Here is a 21855-nt window from a genome sequence, read left to right on the forward strand (position 1 = left end):
TACACATATAAGGCTATGTCAAAATTAAACAGTTTTTCATACAACATGTATGAATGTGAAAACACTTCTTCAAAGGAAACCACAATAGTGTCTTTAAATTGACTAAATTTCCGTATGTTATAACTTAAACTTTTACCTCTAGTTGTTCATCCTCCAAAAGGCTTATAACCAGCCACCTGATGTCTTTAACTGCATCTTCATTGTTTAGGAAAATAAAGAGGTTATAAAATACCATGGTCTGGAGGTAGGTCAGTACTGTGTATCTCGCATGCCAAGAACTGCTTCTTGCTATCTGTGAACAAGAAAGAAGTATAAATAATGATAACAATACTGCCAAGAAAATGATAGTACACACAAGTGGTATAATATCCTGATTTAATTGAAGCTGTTACAACTAGTCTGTTAGTATCCTAGGGACTAGGTAATCATTTGCTGCCAGTACACAAGAAAGCTGATCTTATGTCTCTTCCTAAATAAAGGGCTGAAAGAGCCATTTCAGGTAGCAATTGAGAATGTCTGATAGTTGAATAATAGGAACACATAGGTAAAAGTTAACTTCAGGAGCAAGAACTAGTCATGAGCCAGGCGCTGGTGGCTCACACCTGTAATCGTAGCTACTCAGGAGGCAGAGATAAGGAGGCTTGCGGTTCGAAGCCAGCCCAGACAAATAGTTCACAGGACCCTATTTTGAAAATATTTAACACAAAAAGAGCTGGTGGAGTGGCTCAAGGTGTAGGTCTTGGTCTTGAGTTCAAGCCCTTGCACCGCAAAAAAAAAAAAAAAAAAAGAACTAGTTATGAATAATGACTACTAACATCTCCAAGGATTAAGAGCTACGAAATTCCACTACAAAAAAAATGTAGGTTGCTGAAAATTTTTCAGGCAAAAAAATCTGAAAGCTATGAGAATAAGTCCATTTTTATGTAACATATGTATGCCCTGGACAAAACTGAGCATGCAGGGCTGGTGGAGTGGCTCAAGTGGTAAAGTGCTTGCCTAGCAAGTGAGGTCCTGAGCGCAAGCCCCAGAATCACCAAAAATAAAACAAAAAAAACCTTTGGCATATAGTAATGTTAAGACTATAGACAGAAAATATACTATCCTATAGCTCTTTAGTGTAGACCAGGTATAGAAATGAATAAAAGGGAAATGACAAAAGGAACCCACCCTCTTAAGCACTTTGTATTTAAGGCACTTTTGTAATTAGCACTTTGTGTATATAGGTAAGTTTTTAAAATTTCAGTGACTTGCAAAAAGTCATGGAAGTTGTGGTAGAGCCAGTACAGAATCTATGTTTGTTTCTTTGGTTAATATATATGTCTTCTTATACTGAAACAAAATCCAAAATAAAAATGAAAATCAGGTACTAGATGTACTATAGATGACTCTATGAACTTTTTAGAATGGTAAACAAGTAAGTAGTTATACACTTACTTGGTTTAGCACCTGAAGTACCAAAGGCACTTGATGAGGGTAAAGCAACCCCTGAGACATTAGTGATAAACATAGCTTTGCATCTCTTTTCAGTTCATCATAGTTATTGTCATTCTCCACTGGGGCAATCTAGAGAAAAATTTAAGGAAAAAAAAGGCAAAGTGAAAAATAACTGCCAGTAAGTACAAAGGCATCCTATATATTTTAACATTTTCTATGGAAAATTTCAAACTAGAGAATAACACCCCCCTCCACCAGAAGCCAATCACTCTTCAATAATGAAAAATTTCATGGGTAATCTCTGTTTCATTTTTTTTGCTTCCCTATGGCTGGCTCCCCTTCCCAACTAAATTATCTGAAGCAAACCCCAAATATATTTCATCAATAAATATTTTATGTTCTCTCTCAAAGGTCTCTTTTAAAATACCCATAATGACATGATCATACAGAAGACTTCACTAGTTACAATATAAACCATTCCCAACCACAGTATTCATATGTTATTACAATTGGCTTTTTGGAACTATTCAACATAATGATCACACATTGCATTTAACTACTATATTTCTTAAATCTCTTTTAAAATTCCTTGACCTTTTTTAATTAGAGGGAAAAACCTAGGTCTATTTCCATGGCCTGTGTTGACTGCAGCCCTGTGACAGTAGGTGTGCCTTGGTTCCAGTATGGGCACTGGATCTAGAGGTCTAATTTTATTGAAGTGTGACTGAGCACAGTATAATTGCTATTGTGTATTTCCTTCACTGATATTTTGTTTTCTCTTTCAGTGATGATCCAAGAATATAAAGACAGGTTTGCAAAATGGTGACAGTCATTCTTTCATTATTACCTAGAATATTTACATATGGAAAAACTTCTGCTATTCAAAACAATGATTTCCTCCCTGTCCTGTAAAAGTGCGTATGAAATTTTTTCACAAAAAAAATCATTCTAACATAATTAATTTAAATATATCTGGTGGCTTTAATCCACTGTAGTTACTCTTCATGCTGATGTTCATTTCTTCTTTGACTAGCAGGGACTTCCGCAAATTGGCTCGATTCCTTTAACACAAGTGTCTTTGGTTTCTGGTATGACAAGATGATCTAGATTTATCTTGTACATTCCTTGCTCTAAACATGAAACCATTCATTTCCCTAAGAAGCCCTTGTTGTTTTAGTGGTAAATGATCTTTAGAAACCATCATCTGGACACTAGGAGCATTAATTGTTACAACTCTAGGCTGGTATTGTTTTTCTGCTTTTTAGGTAGAGAGAGCTATAAAATACCTAAGTACATTTTCAAAAGAGAAATAGATTATACTATAATAGATATTATTTTTCAATATTATGTACTTTAAACTTAGAATTGCTGGGATTTTATTTAACCACTTGCACTTTTATATCTTTTACCTCTCATGCAAAAAATTCTTAAGTTTCTGTTGACAATTTGTATTTGCTCTTTATATCATGTGTGCAAGATATTGTCAGTATTGTTTTCTAATAACCAAGGAGTTAAGAGTTTCCTTCAACAGACAACTAGTTAAATTTTAAAATGATGATAAAAATATAAGTCATTCAAAATCAAAAGGCAAAAGTGTATACTGATATGGAAAGATGGTCGTGATATGCTGGATTAAAAATAAAAACCACTTTCAGAACGAAATAATCCTGCTTAAAACAATTTCACATATAAACTGTTGCAGCATGTGGCATAGGCATAGTCACAAGCCAAGGAGTTAAGAGTACACATGAACAAATCAGGGTAAAAATGACACATGTGAAAAAAGGAGGTAAAAAAATGACAAATTTGAAATAGTTAAAAATCTCTAGGTAATGTAGGCAGCTGTTTTTCTTTTGTTGTGTCCCACACCCCCCAACACAACTGGTATTGAACTCAGAGCCTACACTTGCTAGGCATGTGCTCTACCATTTGAGCCACTCCTCCATTCTCCTTTTGTACATTTTTCTACCACAGTAAAATGAGATTATTTAGAGTTTGGGTAATGAAAGGTACCCATTTGTAGGAAACCTATCATTACTGCCAGAAAATTCAAGATACTCATCCACTATTGAGTTGTCAGTCTTTCTTGCTAACACTATCAAAAGAATGTACTTTTCAAATTAAGCTGCAGTATTCTCAAGTGCATCTTGGGTAAAAACATTCTACTCAAAACAGCAAAAGCCTGAAATTCAATGGCTGAACTCTACCATATGGATTAAGCATGATGCAAAACTCCTTAACAGCAAATTAAGCCATTAGCAATGCAAGGAAACTCATTTGGGAAAGACTGTCAGACTCTCTTAAATATTTTAGTTTTGAGTAACTGTATCCAATTATTGTATTACTTGTGGAACTAAAACTTTTTTTTTTGCTAAACAAAACAGTCTCTAGGTTTGGAAGAATACTTTCATTACTGCATATAAGGATTCTCAGAGATGCTGTGGTTCCTACTCTGATTTTCAGCTTTTACTCTATTCTTTGAACCATGTTGATACCTGTGGGTAATCTAATTAATCTCCTACATTTCCTTTCATAGTTAGTTGATTTCAAATGCTTGCAATCAAAAGAACCTTAACTGATTCACTGATAGAAACACAGGAACCACTTCATTTTTCTTTTATAACAATTCTGTGACAGATACTAACATTATCCCCTGCTTCATGTATTTGAAGACAGTTTTAGAAGTTGTGGAAATTCACCCAAAAAACAACAACAAAAAAAACATTTGCAAGTAGTATTTTGACTGAAAACTCTCTATATGCCCCAAAGCATGGGACTATGTAAATTATTCTTGGTTGGAACATCTCTTCCATTAATCTTGAGCAGCACTAAGCAATCAGAGTAGAGAAAGTACTCAAAGTTTTACTTTGAGTGTATTTTTAAAAGAATTTCGTGATTTTTTTTTGTTTTTTTTAATTTGGGTGGGAGCAGTACTGGGGTTTGAACTCGGGGCCTCACACTTGCTAGGCAGGTACTCTACTTGAGCCAGCCCTTTTGTGTATGGGTATTTTTGAGACGGGAGTCTTGCTTTTTTTGCCCAGGCTGGCTTCAAACTGCGATCCTCCTGATCTCTACCTCACAAGTAGCTAGGATTACAGACATGAGCCACAGGCACCCACCAAATTTCTTGATTTTCATGGATATAAAACTGCTTTATGATAGGATAAATAACATATTAAATGAAACAGCTAATGTACCATGTTTCTAAAAACACTGCATTAACTGAAACTGATTCACTGTTTTCATTTCTGGTGATATATAAATCTACATGCAAAATGTGAAAAATTTATTATGCAGAAGATGTTCATTGTATCATTAATGAACAGAAACATTCTCTTTGAAAAAAAAAATTTTTTTTTTTAACTTTTGGTGGTGCTAAGGATCGAATCTGCAAGAGCTAACACTCAGCTACACACTGAACCCTGAGGCAGCCCTGAGCACCTTGCACATGCAGGCAACCCTTATGCTTTTAGTTTAGAATTCACTATATTAGTGAACTATTCCACTTCATCTGAATTCTTAACATTTGTTAATGCCAGGGCAGGGAATGAAAACTCAGATGATATGGTATTCCAGGTATTGAACTCAGTCATAAAACTATTCAATTTTAATAGTGAAGGATATACAATATTAACTCACTTAATCCTCACAATATTCTTAGGAGATAAGTGGTTATTGTGACTCCTGTTTTATAGATAAGGAAAGGGAAGTTCTGAAAGGCCGAATTACTTGCCCATAGTTATTTAGTTACACCAGTTATGGAGCCAAGTTTGAACCCAGGAAGCCTATCTGCAGAGTTCACACTGTGAATTACCAGACTCCCCGCCTCTTATTGCCTACCTAGGAAACAACTATAATAAAATCAAACATAAACTATTACAGAGTAAACTGAACATTAAATTGTAATAGTTATCTAAGGAATAATAAGGAAAAAATGACTACATTCAAAAGTTACACTGTGGTTTTCTTTTCATCATTAGTATTTTCTTCATTTCAACTGTAACCTTACCTTAAAAAACAAAGGCAAAAGTTGAAGTTGTTCTGTGACTGCTGTAGAAAAAGATCTTCCTGCACTTGCCATAAGCCATTTCAATACTATTTGGAAATAAACACGTAGAGTCAGTCACCACATCAAGTTAAGAGATTACAAAGAATGATACTACAATGAGAGTAATACTAGCATCAAAGAGGCCATCAGACAGCTCTTTACTATTATGAAAGAAATCACCTATGGTACTTCATAAATTAGATACTGACCAGCAGTAAAATAGGATCCATGACAAAGATTATCAACTAATCCAGGGTAGTGAGGCTACTTCTCAGAAAAGAATATACAAAAAAAAAAAAAAAAATTTTTTTTGGTGGTTCTGGGGCTTGACCTCAGGACCTATACCTTGAGCCACTCCACCAGCCCCTTTTTGTGATGGGTTTTTTCAAGATAGGATCTCGCAGATTATCTGCTCAGGCTGGCTTTAAACCGTGATCCTCCTGATCTCTGCCTGCGAATAGCTATGATTACAGGTGTGAGCCACAGACGCTTGGCAAGAATATGCAAATTATTAGCAGTCCACCAAGTGCTTAAACCAAGTAAACATTAAAATTAGTCATCAATAATTCTAAGGTAACAAAAATAATAACCAAGCAGTTATTATTATTCTATACTTAGAATCCTTGGAAAATTTTTAGATACTATACAATAGGATACCCTGAATAGCCAAAACAATCTTGAAAAAATTAGAGGACTTCCACTTACTGATTGCAAAACTTACTGCAAAGGTATAGTAATCAACAGTGTGCTACTGTCATAAGAACAGGCACCTAAACTGATGGAATAAAGAATCCAGAAGTATACTTTCACGATGTGATGGCCAATAAGACTCCTAAGACTATTCAATGGAGAAAGGACAATGTGTTTTTTTACTTTTCTTTCTGGCTGTCTTGGGGTTTGCTCAGGGTCTTGTGCTTGCTAGGCAGGCATTCTCCCATTTGAGTCATACTCACTGTCCAACAACAATCTTTTCAACAAATGGAACTAGGAAAGCTCGATCTCTACATGCAAAATAATGAAGTCAGACTCTAAAGCTCACGTCATATACAAAAACCAAAGTGGATTAAAGATAGAAATGTAAGAACCAAAACTATAAAAAACAAAACAAAAACAAAAAAACCCTGAAGGGAATATAAAGGGAAAACTTCATGGTATTTGATTTAGCAATGAATTACAAAGGAAAGAAAATAAAAAACAGATAAATTGGAGTTCATCAAAATTGAACGTCTGCTCAAATGACAATATCAATGAAGTAAAAAGAAAATTCAATGCTTGGTGGAGTGGCTCAGGTGGTAGAGTCCCTGCTCAGCAAAGCACAATGCCCTAAGTTCAAACCCCAGTATCGAAACCCATAGGAGGAAATATTTACAAATCTTATACCTGATAAGGTATTGTTAACATCCAGAACATATAAAGAACTGTATAACTCATCAGCAACAAAACACCATAATTCAAAAATGGACAAAGGACTTGAGTTGACATTCCTCTACTGAAAATATCCAAATGACCCATCTACACAAAAAGATGTTCAACATCACTTATCATTACATAAATGCCAATCAAGCCACAAGATACCTTTTCATTCATTAGAAGGGCTATAATTAGGAGAAAAAAAGACAGGGGGGGGGAAAAAAACCAGAAAACAAGGGTAGGCAAGGATGTGGGCAAATTGGAACCCTTCTGCATTTAATAATTACAATGAAAAATGGTGCACCTACTGTGGAAAACAGTTTGGCAGCGCCTTGAAATGTTAAGCACAAAAATACCAGATAGTCTGGCAATTCTACTTTTAGGTATATAAGCAAAAAGAAACGAAAGCTGGGACTCAAAATAGATACTTACATATCAATGCTCATAATCATGTTATTTACAACAGTCAGAAGGTAGAAATAACCCAAATGTCAATTAACACATGAATACATAAAGAAAATAAGAAATGAATTTCTTACTCATGGTACATCATGGGTTAACCATGAAATTCTATGCTACACATAAAAGAACCAATATTGTATGATTTGACTGATAGGAGCTATCCAGAATAGACAAATTCATAGATACAGAAAGTAAACTGATGGCCATTAGGGGCTGGAGGTAGGGGAAGCAGAATGGAAGTTATTGTTATGGGCACAGAATTTCAATTTTGCATGATGAAGAGAATTCTGGAGATGGGTGATGGTGATGCTTGCACAAATGTGAATGAAATTAATGCAAATTAACTATACAGTTAAAAATGGTTTAAATACTAAATTTTACAATACATGATGTTTTACCCCAATTTTAAAAGTGGAGAGGGAGTTTTTGCCAGAGAATCAAAATATATATCTGTTTTCAAGTGAATTTCTACTGATTTTATCCACTCACTGGTTTTTAAGAGTTTAATGCCCTGAGTTCGTTCATCTTCTTCACCAATTCCGTTTTCTTCCATAACATGGTTCTGAATTTCTTCATCCACATCCATGAGGGGTTTTAATTTCTCTAGGATTCGAGCAGTAAACTCAGGAATACAAGGGGATGTTGTTGGCGCAGTATTTGGCAAAGAAACATCTATCATGAATATGTAGGTCAGCACACTGTTAAATAAGATGCATAAAAGTAAGAGGTCCTACATCATCATTAAAACTTACGTTCAAAAGTTATGATCCAACCAAAGTAAACTTTCTCAAAGACAATTCCTGGACAGAGTCTCAGACTACCCTGTTTGTAAAAGGAGCACTGTAATTTGGAGCCCTGTATTAAATGTGGGGTGTGGTGATTTCTTACCTCTGGCTTCTGACACACTGCCTTCCCACTTTACATTCATTGTCTTGTCTCATTCCCCACAAAACAATACTAAACAAAATTTGAGCAAGAAGACAGAATGACACTCACTAGCAACATAACCAGTATGTATTTGTGAGATATTAAAATTTAACAAAAAGAACTTAAGAGGCACCACAGAAAAAAATTATACCTACCTCCCTATTCTTTCCCTGACATTTTTGTAAACTTGGGTGAGTTTGGGTTCCAAGTACTTCAGTAGTCTGTGCAATAGCTCAGGCACTCTCCATTCTTGCTGGGCAAGGCCGCCTTGCAGAACATAGAGTCGACTAAAATTAAAAGACGAAAGCATCACATTAGAGTCCCTTTCTACTTTTACATGCCAATAGTACAGACAAGCAAGGCCTGTATTTTATTAAAACTTACACCATTTCCCACTTAATAAACCATCCACAATTCAAAATACATTAAGCCTGCCTTATTTGCAGATTTATTATCAAACACAGTAAAAAATAAATTTCTAAAGAAAAAAATTAAATTCCCATTATGCAGCTCAGCTGATGTGCAGAAGCTCTGTCAGTCCCACATGATCACTGGTTGTGTTTAAATTCTGTGCTATCTGCTGAGTGTTTCCCTGCTCTTAGTTTTGTGAAAATATGCCTCCAAAAATCAAATGGGGTCCCCAAAAGCAATGTAAACATTATGGTAATCCCCCCAAGCTACAAAGGGCATGTATGTTTAAGTTAGGCAAAAAGTGAAAATTCTGGATTTGTTGAAAGGCAGCATGTCTTTAGCAGAAGTTGGGTAATGACATGGGAAAAAAAATGAATGTTTTACTAATATGTGATGTGATAGCAAAGTCAACACTGTCAAACTACAAACAGCTACCCAAATAAAAGATGTGAAAGCAGGTAAGGATGGATCTAGCTTATGCTGGAATTGCTGAGGTGGCCCACATTTCTCTTACTTGTTTCCAAACAACAAATAACTAAGTATCCTACATTGTACTAAAGTGGATTAAGTTGTCTTTCAGAAGAAGTAAATCACTTCATCTAGCATTTAGAAGAATAGACAATTCATTTTCATTTTTTATTTTTTCTATGTTTTGAGAAAGGGTCTCACTATGTATCCTAGACTGGTCTAGAACTCATGGTCTTCCTGGTTCTACCTCCTGAATGTTAGGACTTTTTGGGTATGCACCGCCAATGCAAAGCATTTCCATTTATACAAAATCTTTCGTGTTAACCTCATAGGTTTTCTTTTTATTTACCATGCATCTACAAAGGATCCTCCTTCACCACTTAGTGGCGATTCCAACAGCAGCTCAAAAAGCCAGTGAAGCTTCCGGGGATCTCGGCTTTCCTATATTGAAAATATAAAGTAATAATTAAATGGAGAACCTAAAGGTCTATTTTTTAAAAATCATACCCAGTTATATTTTTTAATGTTAAAAATACATATAAGTATACAGAAAGAAAATCAAACTAAAATTGGTGGGTTAAATTCAAATGTAATCATAACTCATGTTAACAGAAAATTGTTAGCTAAATGTACTTGAAGTACATGAGCTATGGACATAACTGGTATTAGAAATAAACACCATATAACTTTGTATTATACAGCTTTTTACTATATGGAAGCTACATTTCCATATACATAATCTGACTTGTCACTTAATTTAAAAACGTATTTCTATGGCAGATCTCACTCAAACTGGAAGGGCTGAATAGTACAATCTTTGTATAAAATAATAAAAGTATGTATGGACAAAATTTCAAGAGGTATAATGAGATGTCCTACATTTTTGAGATAGGGCATGAAACAATTTGAAAAGTGAGGCAAAGAAGGCAGCAGGAGATCTTACACAGGATGTTGCTATACAAGTTCCCCAATCATTGTAAGTTTCTACTGTAATGTTGGACAGGGCTGTTCTAAGCAGAGGGCACAGAAGCTCCCAAAGCTTCTCCACCTATTCAGAGTGAAAGACATGGAGAAAAGTTAATGACACTAACACTTTTCTGAAAAGATCTCTTTTCTTGGAAACATACACATGTAAAAACTGACACATCACTTACTTTTTAGAGTACCCAAAGAATCCAAAAAAGTACTTCACCATGTTATTATTATCCTCATACATATTTAAGTATAGGCCAATTTTCCCCAAAAAACATTATTCAAGAAAAAGGGAAAACGTTAGATGGTTCCTTATAAAATCATATACTACTTTCTCTTCTTAATATTTTGAAAAGCATAGTAAATACACTGGGCTAAAACAAAAACATCTCAATTTTAAGTTTTGCATGCTTGTTGCAATTACTTAACTGAATCTTAAAACAGGAGGCAGTAACATGTAAATATAATTTAGGAATTAGTTCAGTTATAATCTTTAAAATTAAGTCTTAGATTATTATAAATATAATTTAAACAGCTTCGCTGTGGCCAGGCGCTGGTGGCTCACACCTGTATCCTAGCTACTTGGGAGGATGAGATTGAGAGGATCATGGTTCAAGGCCAGCCTCGGAAAATAGTTCCAGAGACCTCATCTTCAACATAACCAGAGCAAAATGGACTGGAAGTGTGACTCAAGCAGTAGAGTACCTGCTCTGTAAGCACAAAGCCCTGAGTTCAAACCCTTATCCCACCAAAAACAAACAAACAAGCCAGTTTAGCTGTACACAGACTTAATGGGTATGTATGCTTCTTGAAGTCCTCCCCACCCTACACCTATACTGGGGATTGAATTCAAGACCTCAGGCTTCTAGGCATGCACTCTACCACTTAGGCCAAGCCTCAGTCCTGCTTGTCAAAGTTTAATGAACATACAAATCACTTTGAGACTTTGTTAAAATATGGACTCATTAATCTCAAGGGGGAACCAGGATCTCCTTTTTCTAACAACCTCCCAGATGATGCCCACCCTGCAGACTCATGGACTTCAGTTAAAAAGGGGGAGGAAAAGTTTGGGATAAATTTGCCACAGAAAGCACCAGGCACAGACTTTTCAAAAAAGGAGGTAAGTTTTGGGAAAAAGGTACCTCAAAAAGTGGTTCTAATGACAGGATGACAAGGATATGTGTGACACATTTAAATTTTTTTTCTTGTAGGCAAAAGCATTCATAGTTCTCCTAAAAGCTGGCCAAAAATTATACTTGTGTCTTCTTTTTGAGAAAATAGTGGCTAACCTTATATTTTAGGTATTCCTTATAACTTGATCAGGTTATTTTCAGTCTAGTACATTTTGCTAACCTTAGACCAGGGTGTAAAGTAAATTTACAAAGATTAAGACTGACATTCTAAAAAGGGAGCTCAAACTCCAACTGTGTACAAGACTAGAGAAGTAATGCACTGTGGAAGGAGGATAAGAGAAAGGATTTGGTAAAAGGCTGCAGAGGCTTCATGAAGGGAGAAGCCCCAGGTACAGCAACAGCCAATGGATGTGATTCAATGATGTGGGGCAACAGTTCCAGGATTTTCCTCCTTTTCAAAAGAAAGCAGAATTCTTTTATCTTTAAAAAAAAAACCAAAACAATGTAATAAGGTGCCAGTGGCTCATGCCAATAATCCTAGCTACTCAGGAGGCAGAAATAAGGAGGATCATGGTTTGAGGCCAATCTGTGCAAAAAGCAAGACCCCATCCGAAAAATACCCAACACAAAAAAAGAGCTAGCAGAGAGCTCCTGCCGAGCAAGCAAGAGACCTTGAGTTCAAACCCCAGAATTGCCAAAAAAACCAAAATCAAAACCAAAACAACCCAACATAGCCCTCCTTCCCATACCCACAATATTGACAAATAAAAAATTTAAAGACAGTGAATGTTGACTATGGACCATGAATTTGTGACATGTATTCAAAAGCACTAAATACATACTGGACCCATTGTAAGTATCATTATCAAACTATGATGGGGATCGCTGCATAAACAGATACTATATCTTTAAGAGAAATTGTGCTGCACAGTTACATCACCTTTTCAAATGTCCAGTGCTTAGAACCTCTGATTAAGCCAGCTATAATTTCTGCAACACATCGCTGGGTACTTTCATGAGAATCTGCAACCAAACGCTCTAAATGGGGCTTCAGAATTGGCAGAAAGGTATCATCAAAATTTCTAAATATACCCTATTAAACAAAGAAAGTAATTCAGTACTCAAATAAATGGTCATCATTCTAAATTATAATTACATATGCAATTTGTTTCTACATCATTATCCTTACAAGACTCCAAGTGCTTTCCCCTTTAGAACTTAACTGTTTTAATAATGACTATAAGTTAAAAGAATATTGCTATGTTATATGTCACATTAAAACGTAAATAGACATTAGTGATCTTTTGAACTTAAAAATATTATCATGCCTCAAAAAACCAAATGAATATAAAATGCATAGGCTTTTTTGTTGTTGTTCCTTGTTGTAATCACAAACACTAAAAATAAATCCCTCAAGATTTGTCTTTTTTGTTTTTCAAGAGTCTTGGCCTTAAGCCAAGATGAGTATGATCAATGTAAATTCCAGTATCATTTTAGATTAAGGCAGATGGCTAAATTCAAACTTCCATGAAATATTTAAAACTTATTAATCTATAAACTGAGCAGTTACTGAGTTCTATGAAGAAGGTATGTAAGTAATATTTACCTTAAAGAGGCAAAAACGTCGAGGATTAAATTTATCTTTCCCTTTTCTGTCTTCTAAAGATAGAAAAGTAATTAACTGTTCAACAAATTTAGGATCAGAAAAATGATCAAATATAATCTGTTCTGCCTATAAAGTTAAAAAGAAAGAATATTCAGGGTTTAAAATCTGTTTAAAAACATGATTCTGAAAAGGTTAAAATAAAATTATGGGTTGTTTGTTTGTTTTGGCAGTTATTAGGCAGATGCTCTACCAATTAAGCCATACCTTCAGCTCCTAAAATTGTAAGGTTTTGATTCAATGGAAGGCTTTTATTTTATTTAAAAGAATTTTTGGTTCTCCAGAAAACTTTCCTAGAACCAAAATAGTATCTCCCCTAAAAATGTTAAATCCACAAGAAGAGCTAAGACTTTTCCTTTATCCTCAAGCATGAACCCATTTCTCATATTGTAAATTAAAACCAATAAATGTTATGCTTAAGAAATGAAGGCTTAATGCTTCTGTGTCACCTTCTATGCAATTTATGAAAATCCCCAAACTATAAACCAATTCAACAAATAATCTCCATATGTTTAGTGCTACACTGAAATATCTGAATTGGAAAAAAGACCTGAACTGAGACTGAGATAAACCAGTGGCCAAAAATAAAATGAATTTGAAACCCATGATGGAATGAATGCTTACCTCTGTCATATCCTCCCTGCTTCTGCCAAGCTTAGGCTGCTCTTCCACACCAGCATAAACAACCATATTCCTATATAGTAAGAGTTTATATTTGTAATATGCACAGGAAAAAAATTACACCTTCATGGATATAAAGCATTAGAAGGTACTTTTAATGAACTCTACTACATGTGAAGTTTGGGGATATGAGTATGTTGATAATAGTCTCAGTCTTAAAAATCTACCAGATTACTGTGTCCTAATGGCATAAATTATTGAAGTCAACAATGAGAAACAAGTATTTCTCTGGGCTGGTTTAGGCATGTGTACTATTAATGGATAGGAATACAATTTAGGGCAGCTTTTAACAACCTTCTTAGCCAGGTAAGTTACGGCATAAGGAAGGCTAAGAAAGCATTTCAGTGGAAGGAAAGAGGCAGGAACAAGACACAGCATTGGCAGGAGCAAAAGAAAGAGAGGAAGAGGGAAGAAGGAAAAACCCTTCAAGGGCCTCTGAACCTCCCCAGAAACCCAAATAAGGTAAAACAAATTATTATCAAAGGCTGCTTAATGATAGATTAGGGGCACAATGATAAGTTACTTACTTTGGCCAGGTATAGTATCCCCAGTGAGTTTTTTCAACAAAGCAACTTGACTCCCATTCTTTTTTATTTCTTGGTATACTTTTGCTATCATAATGCAACCAATGATTATCAGGCCTATCACCAGCAAGAATTTGGGTGGGTTTAGGATATCCACCTAAGGAAAAGATAATCACATTTTATTAATTTAAATCATTTATCCAACAATTCTTCTCAACTTTTAATCAACATTATTAGTACAACTCTTTAAAACAAGAAATAATCTATTAATATTTTCTCAAAAAAGACCATATAGGAATAGGGGTACAGCTGAGTGGTAGAGCAGTGGAGTGTTGGTCTATCATGCTCAAAGCCCTGGGTTCAATCCCCAGCCCTGAAAAAAACAAAAAAGAACCACATATACATGAGTAATTGAGGAAGCATTTTAAACCAGAGCGGAAAAGATTAGATTTATCCAGTAAATGATATTAAGATTTGAGAAGTATGCTAACATACTTCATTCCTTTTCACTAAAACAGGATTTTGTTAAAACATTTTAATTTTTTTTTTCTTCTGCCCACTGCAGCATTTCATGTGTATGTATAAAACCACCAGTCCTGGTCTTAGCCTATTGTGTAGTTGATGACACTGGGGTCTAACTGAATACACTTGCCCTTGACCTTTTGTGGATAAGCAGTTGAGGTGGAATGCTAAGTTTTTCTGACTCCAGAGCCTGAGGAAGCTCTGCCTGTGCCAATGTCACTTTTGGAGAGGAAAACATTTTAGTTCTGAATTAATTTCGAACTTACATTTCAAGGAATTCCCACAGACTCTTCACTTACACATCTCAAATTTTGACACATTATTATGTGTACTTTGACATTTTCACTCTCTCTCTCACATTCGCTCTTTCACGTCCTCACTCACTATTTTATTGGGACTTACATACAATATCCCTATACCCCCAGGATTTTTCTGCGTATTTCCTATAAATAAGAACATTATTTTAAGAACTATAACCTCAAACATTATTCTATGGTTACTAACACAAAGTATGAAATAATGTTAGGAAGTAAATAGCTGACTTAGTAAAAAGTAGGGATAAAAATATTTATAGAAATAGCTTGACTATTTAAATTATTGTTGTACTGGGAGTACACTGTGACATTTACAAAAGTTCTCACAATATATCGTAGTTGAATTCACCTCCTTCATCATTGTCCTTTATCCCCCTTTCCCCCAAGGTTGACTCTATTCTATTGAAAAGCACTACTGATTACTTTTGGTATTACTTACTGATTTCATAAGGGTTGATGGTCAACTTTTTGTGGGTTCTCTTTAGCTGCTTGAGAATACCAGCAACAGCTGAGATGGCCATCTAGAAAACAGGTAATGTTTGTCAATCAATAATTTTAAATCTCTTAAATAACTGACTACTAACAAAAGAAGCTGGACTCTTACTTTTGTCAAAAGCACCTCTCACACTGGCAGAGGTGGAATACTCATGGAGTGTAATATCTGACAGAGAAGGAACTATTAGTGGCTCCCACTCTTGAACCATTACCTATGGGCATCTCTGGTAAAAGAACATTGACCCTTTCTTTGTCAACTACTATCTGTTCATTAAATTAGCCTCAGGGTCTTTTAAGGGTTTTTCTCCAATGTATTTACTAGAAAGGGATAGCACCCACCTTACAGCTCACTTCTAATACTTTGAAAACAAACCAAAAGTTGTAACCTTAGATTTTTTTCTCCTCTTGAAACACTGCATGCCTGACTTTCCAATTTTTCAAAGTCAATCTTTCGTATGTTTCCAGTATTAAAGTGCAATGCTTGAACATGCCCTCATAGCTGTTTGATCGATGAATTACCATTTCTGAACTAACAGATTTCATATCAATACATTTCAAGATATTAGGTATGTACTGTTTGTGAAACATTTAAAGACTTCCAGTGGAAAAATATTCTCAATCTAAGATAGTATGTACCTTTCGAACTACAATTGCATCATGGTTGAGATTCTGAACAAAAAATCGTATGGCACGAAGAGGCAACACTCGGTCATCTCTCAAGAGTAGAGACAGAAGTCCAATGCCTATATGCTCAAATTTCCAGGGCCTTAAAAGGGAGAGCAAAAGCCAGAAAGCACATTATTTATAAAACCACTTAAAAAAACTGTATCTGAAATACAAATTTAAGTCTTTCGAGAATTAAAATAGGTCTTCTGAAGATCATGGTTTTCTCATTTTTTTTTAGTATATATTAATTGTACAAAGGTGTTTCTTCGTGATTATTTCCATACATGCACATAATATACTTTGATCAAATTCACCCCTATTACTCCTTACTTCCCTACTTTTTAAAACAATGTTTGACAGGTTTCATCATTGTTTTTAAAATGTGCATGAAGTTCTTTGATCATATAAGCCACCATTCACCCCCTCAGCTCTTTCTGGTTCCCAATTCCAAACCGTCCTCCCGTTTTACAAAGAACACTGCTCTTATCATTAACCTCAAACTCCTCCATTCTTTCCTTGCTTAGTCTTCTTCTAAGCACACAAATGAGTACAAATTTCTATAACACAGTCATTCAGTCTTCCCTGTAGAAAACCCCTATAATATTTATGGTCAGTCCTTTGAGGAAATAAAAGAAATTTTTTTGTACTCACAAATTTCTTTGCTCCACACCATCTAGCAAAGTGTTTACCAAATTTTCATAGTTCCTTTAAAAAAAAAAATTTTTAAGGAAAGGTATTGTTTGATTATAGTTCAAAGACAAACATCAAGCAGTATAATATAAATTCAAATTCTAGTCAAATTCACCCTAAATAACAGGTGAATCACCAGACGGTGCAAGGCCTGGTAAAGAGCAGACCAGAGTGAAAGTACATGAATAAGCAGAGGCACTGGGGGAAGAATGTGAAAGGCTAGGTATAAGGCAACAATTCAACTGCTGAGTGGGCATTCAAAAGTAAAAAGTAAATCTTTAAGTAGTAAAGACTAGTTAGGAATGGTACTATATGGTAAGATGGCTATCTGAAATACATTAGGTAAGCTATAGACACTTCAGAAAATAAGCAGGGTATGATGGCATAAGGCCTATAATCCCAGAACTCTAGACACTGATGCAAGATGAATGCTTGAGACCAGGATTTACAGACCAAGTCAAGCAACACTATGAAACCCCGTCTCAAGAAAACAAATGTTTTAGAAAACAATAGGTAGGCAAAAATCACATTCTAGTTATAAGGCAAAGCAAAATTGAGTTTAGGAAGGCTCCTACTTCAGTGTTATCACTGAATTGCTTTGATTCCAAAAATCCAAAAAGTTTACTAATATCCAGATACTAAATTTAATCAAAAAGTAATTATTACATGTGTTGAATTTGAGTTTAGGATTTAATGCCTAAGGTGTATTAACTACACAGTGTCTAATATGTTACTATCTTAAAAAAAAAGAGACAAATCACGTAAGAAAAGGATACAAAATTAAAATAACTTTTACTTTCAAGATGATGTTTTCCACTTCCATAGCTAAAATTGAACATTAGGAATCTTTGCGAGAATTATCTTGCAACATTTTGCAGTTTTTCAGAAATCAATTCATAAAAAGTAAGTAATAAGGTACATCTATACTTTAGAGTTATTTAAAGCCTACTAAATATAATGTCATCCATCTTAGTGGGCCATTATTCATCAATTACCTTAGGGCATCAGCATTCTTTTCCTGTTGGCGTTTAAGTCCTTCTTTAATTTTTTCCGGGCTAAGTAATGCCTGGTTAACAGAAGGATTTTTTGACTGTTGAAGGACTTCTGCTATTGCAACACATGACTTTGGAATCTTATTAAAAAGAGAAAATGAGATTAAAAAAAAACAGAACTGTGACACATACTACAAATACAGGTTATCATGGTTTCAATATGAAGTGTTCCACCAAAAGGTTCCTGTATGTATTGAAGGCTTGGTGTCCGATGCAAGCGGTGTTCAGAAGCAGGGCATTGGGGAAGTGATTGGATCATGAGAGCTCCACTTTCATTAATAGGTTAATCTATTGGATTTAAAATGTGAGTGGACTATTAGGAGGTGGTGGAACTACGGAAGGTAGGGCATACTAATGGGAGAAAGCTGGGGGTGTGCCTTTGAAGAGCATGTCCTAGCCCTTTCTTGTTACTCCTCTCTGTTTCCTAGCTGCCGTGAGGTGAGGAGACTCCTCTGCCATGATATTCTGCCTCACCTCAGGCCCAAAGTGACAGGTCTCAGGCACTGTGGACTAAAACATTTGAAACTATCAGCCAAAAGGCATCTCTGATTTCATTAGGTAATTGCTACAGTGACGAAAAGTCTAACTAATACATGTGTTTTTTATTCCATTTATATGATATGTCTATTAATGGGCAAATTTGGAGAGAAGATAGATTAGTGGTCTGCAGAGGTAAGGAGTACAAGGGAATTCTATTGGGTACAAGGTTTCATTTTGGGTGATGAAGATCTCCTGGAATTAGAACGGTAATGGTTACACAACTGTGATTTCTGTGAGCATACAGGTATTCAACTATACATGCTAGAAGGATGAAATTTTAATGGTACGCAAATTACATTTCAATTAAGAGAAAAAGCATAGCCGGGTGCCAGTGGCACCTATAATTCTAGTTACTCAGGAGGGTCCCGGTTAAAAGTCATCCCTGGGGCAAACAGTTTGTGAAACCCTATCTCAAAAACACCTCTACAAAAAAAGGCATGGTGGAGTGGCTCAAGGTGTATGCCCTGAGTTCAAGCCCTAGTACTGCAAAAAACAGAGAGAGAGAGAGAGAGAGGAAGAGAGAAGGTGGTACGGAGGGAGGGAGAGAGAGAGAAAGCAGAATTTAATGACATTTGTGCACAGCAGGGAATATATTTAGAGCAGTGGTTTTTAAACCAGGGAGGGATGCAAACCATAATCACTTTAGGAAACGGGGGTGGGAGGTTGGGGGGGGGGGGTTCGACTACTCTTTCACCCTTCTTTTATTCATTCTGACATGCTAAGGAGCATGAATGTGTGTTTGGAAAGTTCCTAGAAGATCTATTAATTATCTGTTTCCATTTGAGGTCAACTGAAACTTATGTCCTTATTTCTTTCATTTGTCAAATCATCCAACTTTGATATTCTGCACTATAGAGTATGAACCCAGTGCCCAATCTTTGGTGACTTTGGCTAAAATATAATGAACTTTTAAAAAATCTACCATGAACACACATGGAATAACGGCAGACACAACATTAATCATTGTGGCCTCTTGGTAGAAAATGGCCTGGCTCTCTCCTGGACATGCTCTGCTATTCTATTATTATCATTATCTGTAATAACGATCACTAAAAGCACAAAATGGAAAGAGAATAACAAACAGCTTTCAAAAATCATTACAATCAAAGGTCACAATTATTGTTATTGAAAAAAAAAAGACAATGTAGAAAAATAAAAGGCACTTTTAGTAAGGCAGTATTTCCACTAAAATTTGAATGAAAAAATGGTTTGCTTACTGTGAAGTCCAAGCCAATTGTTTCATATTGCCTATGAATCTTTTCTGCAAGATCATCAAATAATCTCACTATTGATGGCTTTTCCAGTGACATTGCTTGACTAAGCCCTGAGGAAACAATTGCTGGCCATGTCTGCACAATGCAGTCCCAATCATGAAGGTTTGCCAAGCACACACCACTGTGATTTCCAAGGAGACAATATAAGGCGCCCTGCAGGAAGAAATAAATTTATATGTAAAATGGTTTAGGTGTAGCCAATGCACCGACATGGTATTTTTAAATTCACACTGATTACTTAAATACTAGACATTGGTTTATAAAATAGGTTCACACATTTAACATGAAGGGTTTGCTAAAAGAACGGCTATTGGGCTATTGCAGTGGCTCAAGTGGTAGTGTGCCTGCCTAACAAACACGAGGTGGAGTTCAAACCCCCAGTATAAAATGACTATTAAAAAGGTAATCAGCAAAGGATGTTTCTAAGAACATAGATTCCATTCTAATTTTCTTCTACCATATCATAAAATACATATCAGTATTTTAGGGTACATGGCTTAAAGTAGTTGTTAATATTCAGTTGTGTGGCATTTTACTAAGTATATAAAAATTTGGTTATTTAATTATACTATGTAGTTTTCACAGTTCAACTAACCAGAATGATTCTGAGGACAGTGGATACTCTTTCTAAGGTAGTCCCTTTTCTATATATATATATATGTATATATGTATATATGTAGAGAGAGAGAAAGAGAGGGTATGTGTGTGTAATTTCCAATTTTATTTTACTTAATTTACTTATTTTAATTAATTTTTGGTATGAGGGCTGGAACTCAAGGCCTCATGCTTGTTAGTTAGGCAGGTGGTCTACTACTTGAGCCATGCGTCTAGCCCTAAGGTACCCCTTATTCATAAAAAGAGCTGTTACTATCACAACACTTTGTTATTTCCAGAACAATTACTCTAACTTCATTCCAATCTAGATTTATACATACCTGTATTCCATTCCTTTCTATATCTGCTCTCCACAAGGTCACTGGTTACCTCAATTTGCTGACTAAATAGGTGTTTTTCAATTTTGATTCTACTTGACCTCCCTATATTGTCTATATAAAACAAGAGGTCAACCACATACCCTCCAATTCATCCTTCTACATACAACACTTGCCACTGGAGGTCAGGAAACTCTTTTTGTAAAGGACCAGAAAGCAATTTCATCTGGTAGCAATTTCAACTATTCACTGCTGCTGCTATAGCATGAAAGCACCCATATAGAATACATAAAGGAATGGATACAGTTGTGTTCTAATAAAACCTTGTGTACAAAAGCAAATAATTGAGCCCAGGCTATAGTTTACTGACTTCTGTCTTACAAGCTAACTTCAAGAACCTATTTAATGCTCATCATTATTTTATGCAGAAAGTTGGATAGTTTTTAGGAAGAGCTCTTCTTGCCTTCTATGATTCCTCATTTCATGATATCTTTCTGATCTCCTTGAATCTCAGTCAGCTCTTCCACTTGGCTTCTAATTTGATTTTTTTCTTTTTTGCCAGTACTGGGATTTGAACCCAGGGCCTTGTATGCTCTACCACTTGAGATTTCCCTCCAGCCCTGTTTTGTTTTTTGTTTTGTTCTGAGATAGAGTCTTGCTGTGTTGCCAAGGCTGGTCTCAAACTTATAGGTTCAATTGGTCCTCCTGCCTCAGTCTTCAAAGTATGGGACTGCAGGTGAGTACCACCATGCCCAGCTCTACTTAGCTTCTAAAAGAGCTTTTCAAACACATGCCCCTCTTCTCACTCAACGTCTAGGCTCCAAACCAAACCCAAATATTTCATTTATTACCAAAATACATAGAAAAGGTATCTGTGCTAACAGCCTTCTAGACACTGTCTTTTGGTTTATAGGACTCAAACAAATTCAACTTGCCCAAACAAATTAATTCAGTTCTCACTTTGTGATGCGTCCAGTAACCAGCTGTACAATCCAGAACTTAGAGGTAGATAAATACCCCCACTTTTCAGTCCTCTCACATTCATTTGCCAAGTCCTATCCATTCTCTCTCCTTAATAACTATCAATCAACCCATTTCTTTCTGGTGATAAAAACAATCAATACATCTCACCCAGACTCTACCACATCTCTGTAAGACATAGTATCTGCCTTACCTTGTGTCATTTCCTTCCCTCTCTGCTCAAATCACAGAAGCTTTCACTCAGTTGCTCTTACTT

At 35.6% G+C, this 21855-nt stretch overlaps 1 protein-coding gene across 4 annotated transcripts in view; it reads right to left on the reverse strand.

Annotated features, from left to right (window-relative positions):
- The window catches only part of Psme4 (proteasome activator subunit 4), a 96177-nt gene that overhangs the window by 11272 nt on the left and 63050 nt on the right, over positions 1-21855 (reverse strand). For 3 of the 4 annotated variants that reach the window (XM_020168581.2, XM_074049707.1, XM_074049705.1), the window contains 16 exons: positions 19630-19839; positions 17816-17952; positions 16782-16835; positions 16101-16230; positions 15409-15490; positions 14137-14290; positions 13553-13622; positions 12872-12997; positions 12206-12358; positions 10104-10208; positions 9510-9601; positions 8437-8568; positions 7844-8052; positions 5444-5529; positions 1435-1563; positions 137-292 (listed from right to left, as the gene is read on the reverse strand). In XM_020168581.2, the coding sequence (XP_020024170.2) occupies positions 137-292; positions 1435-1563; positions 5444-5529; positions 7844-8052; positions 8437-8568; positions 9510-9601; positions 10104-10208; positions 12206-12358; positions 12872-12997; positions 13553-13622; positions 14137-14290; positions 15409-15490; positions 16101-16230; positions 16782-16835; positions 17816-17952; positions 19630-19839 (2025 nt within the window). The remainder of the gene's footprint in view (positions 1-136; positions 293-1434; positions 1564-5443; positions 5530-7843; positions 8053-8436; positions 8569-9509; positions 9602-10103; positions 10209-12205; positions 12359-12871; positions 12998-13552; positions 13623-14136; positions 14291-15408; positions 15491-16100; positions 16231-16781; positions 16836-17815; positions 17953-19629; positions 19840-21855) is intronic. The other variant, XM_074049706.1, reaches the window with a different exon arrangement.

Source organism: Castor canadensis, chromosome 12 (assembly GCF_047511655.1).
Source record: "Castor canadensis chromosome 12, mCasCan1.hap1v2, whole genome shotgun sequence".
In the NCBI taxonomy this organism is placed as follows: domain Eukaryota; kingdom Metazoa; phylum Chordata; class Mammalia; order Rodentia; family Castoridae; genus Castor; species Castor canadensis.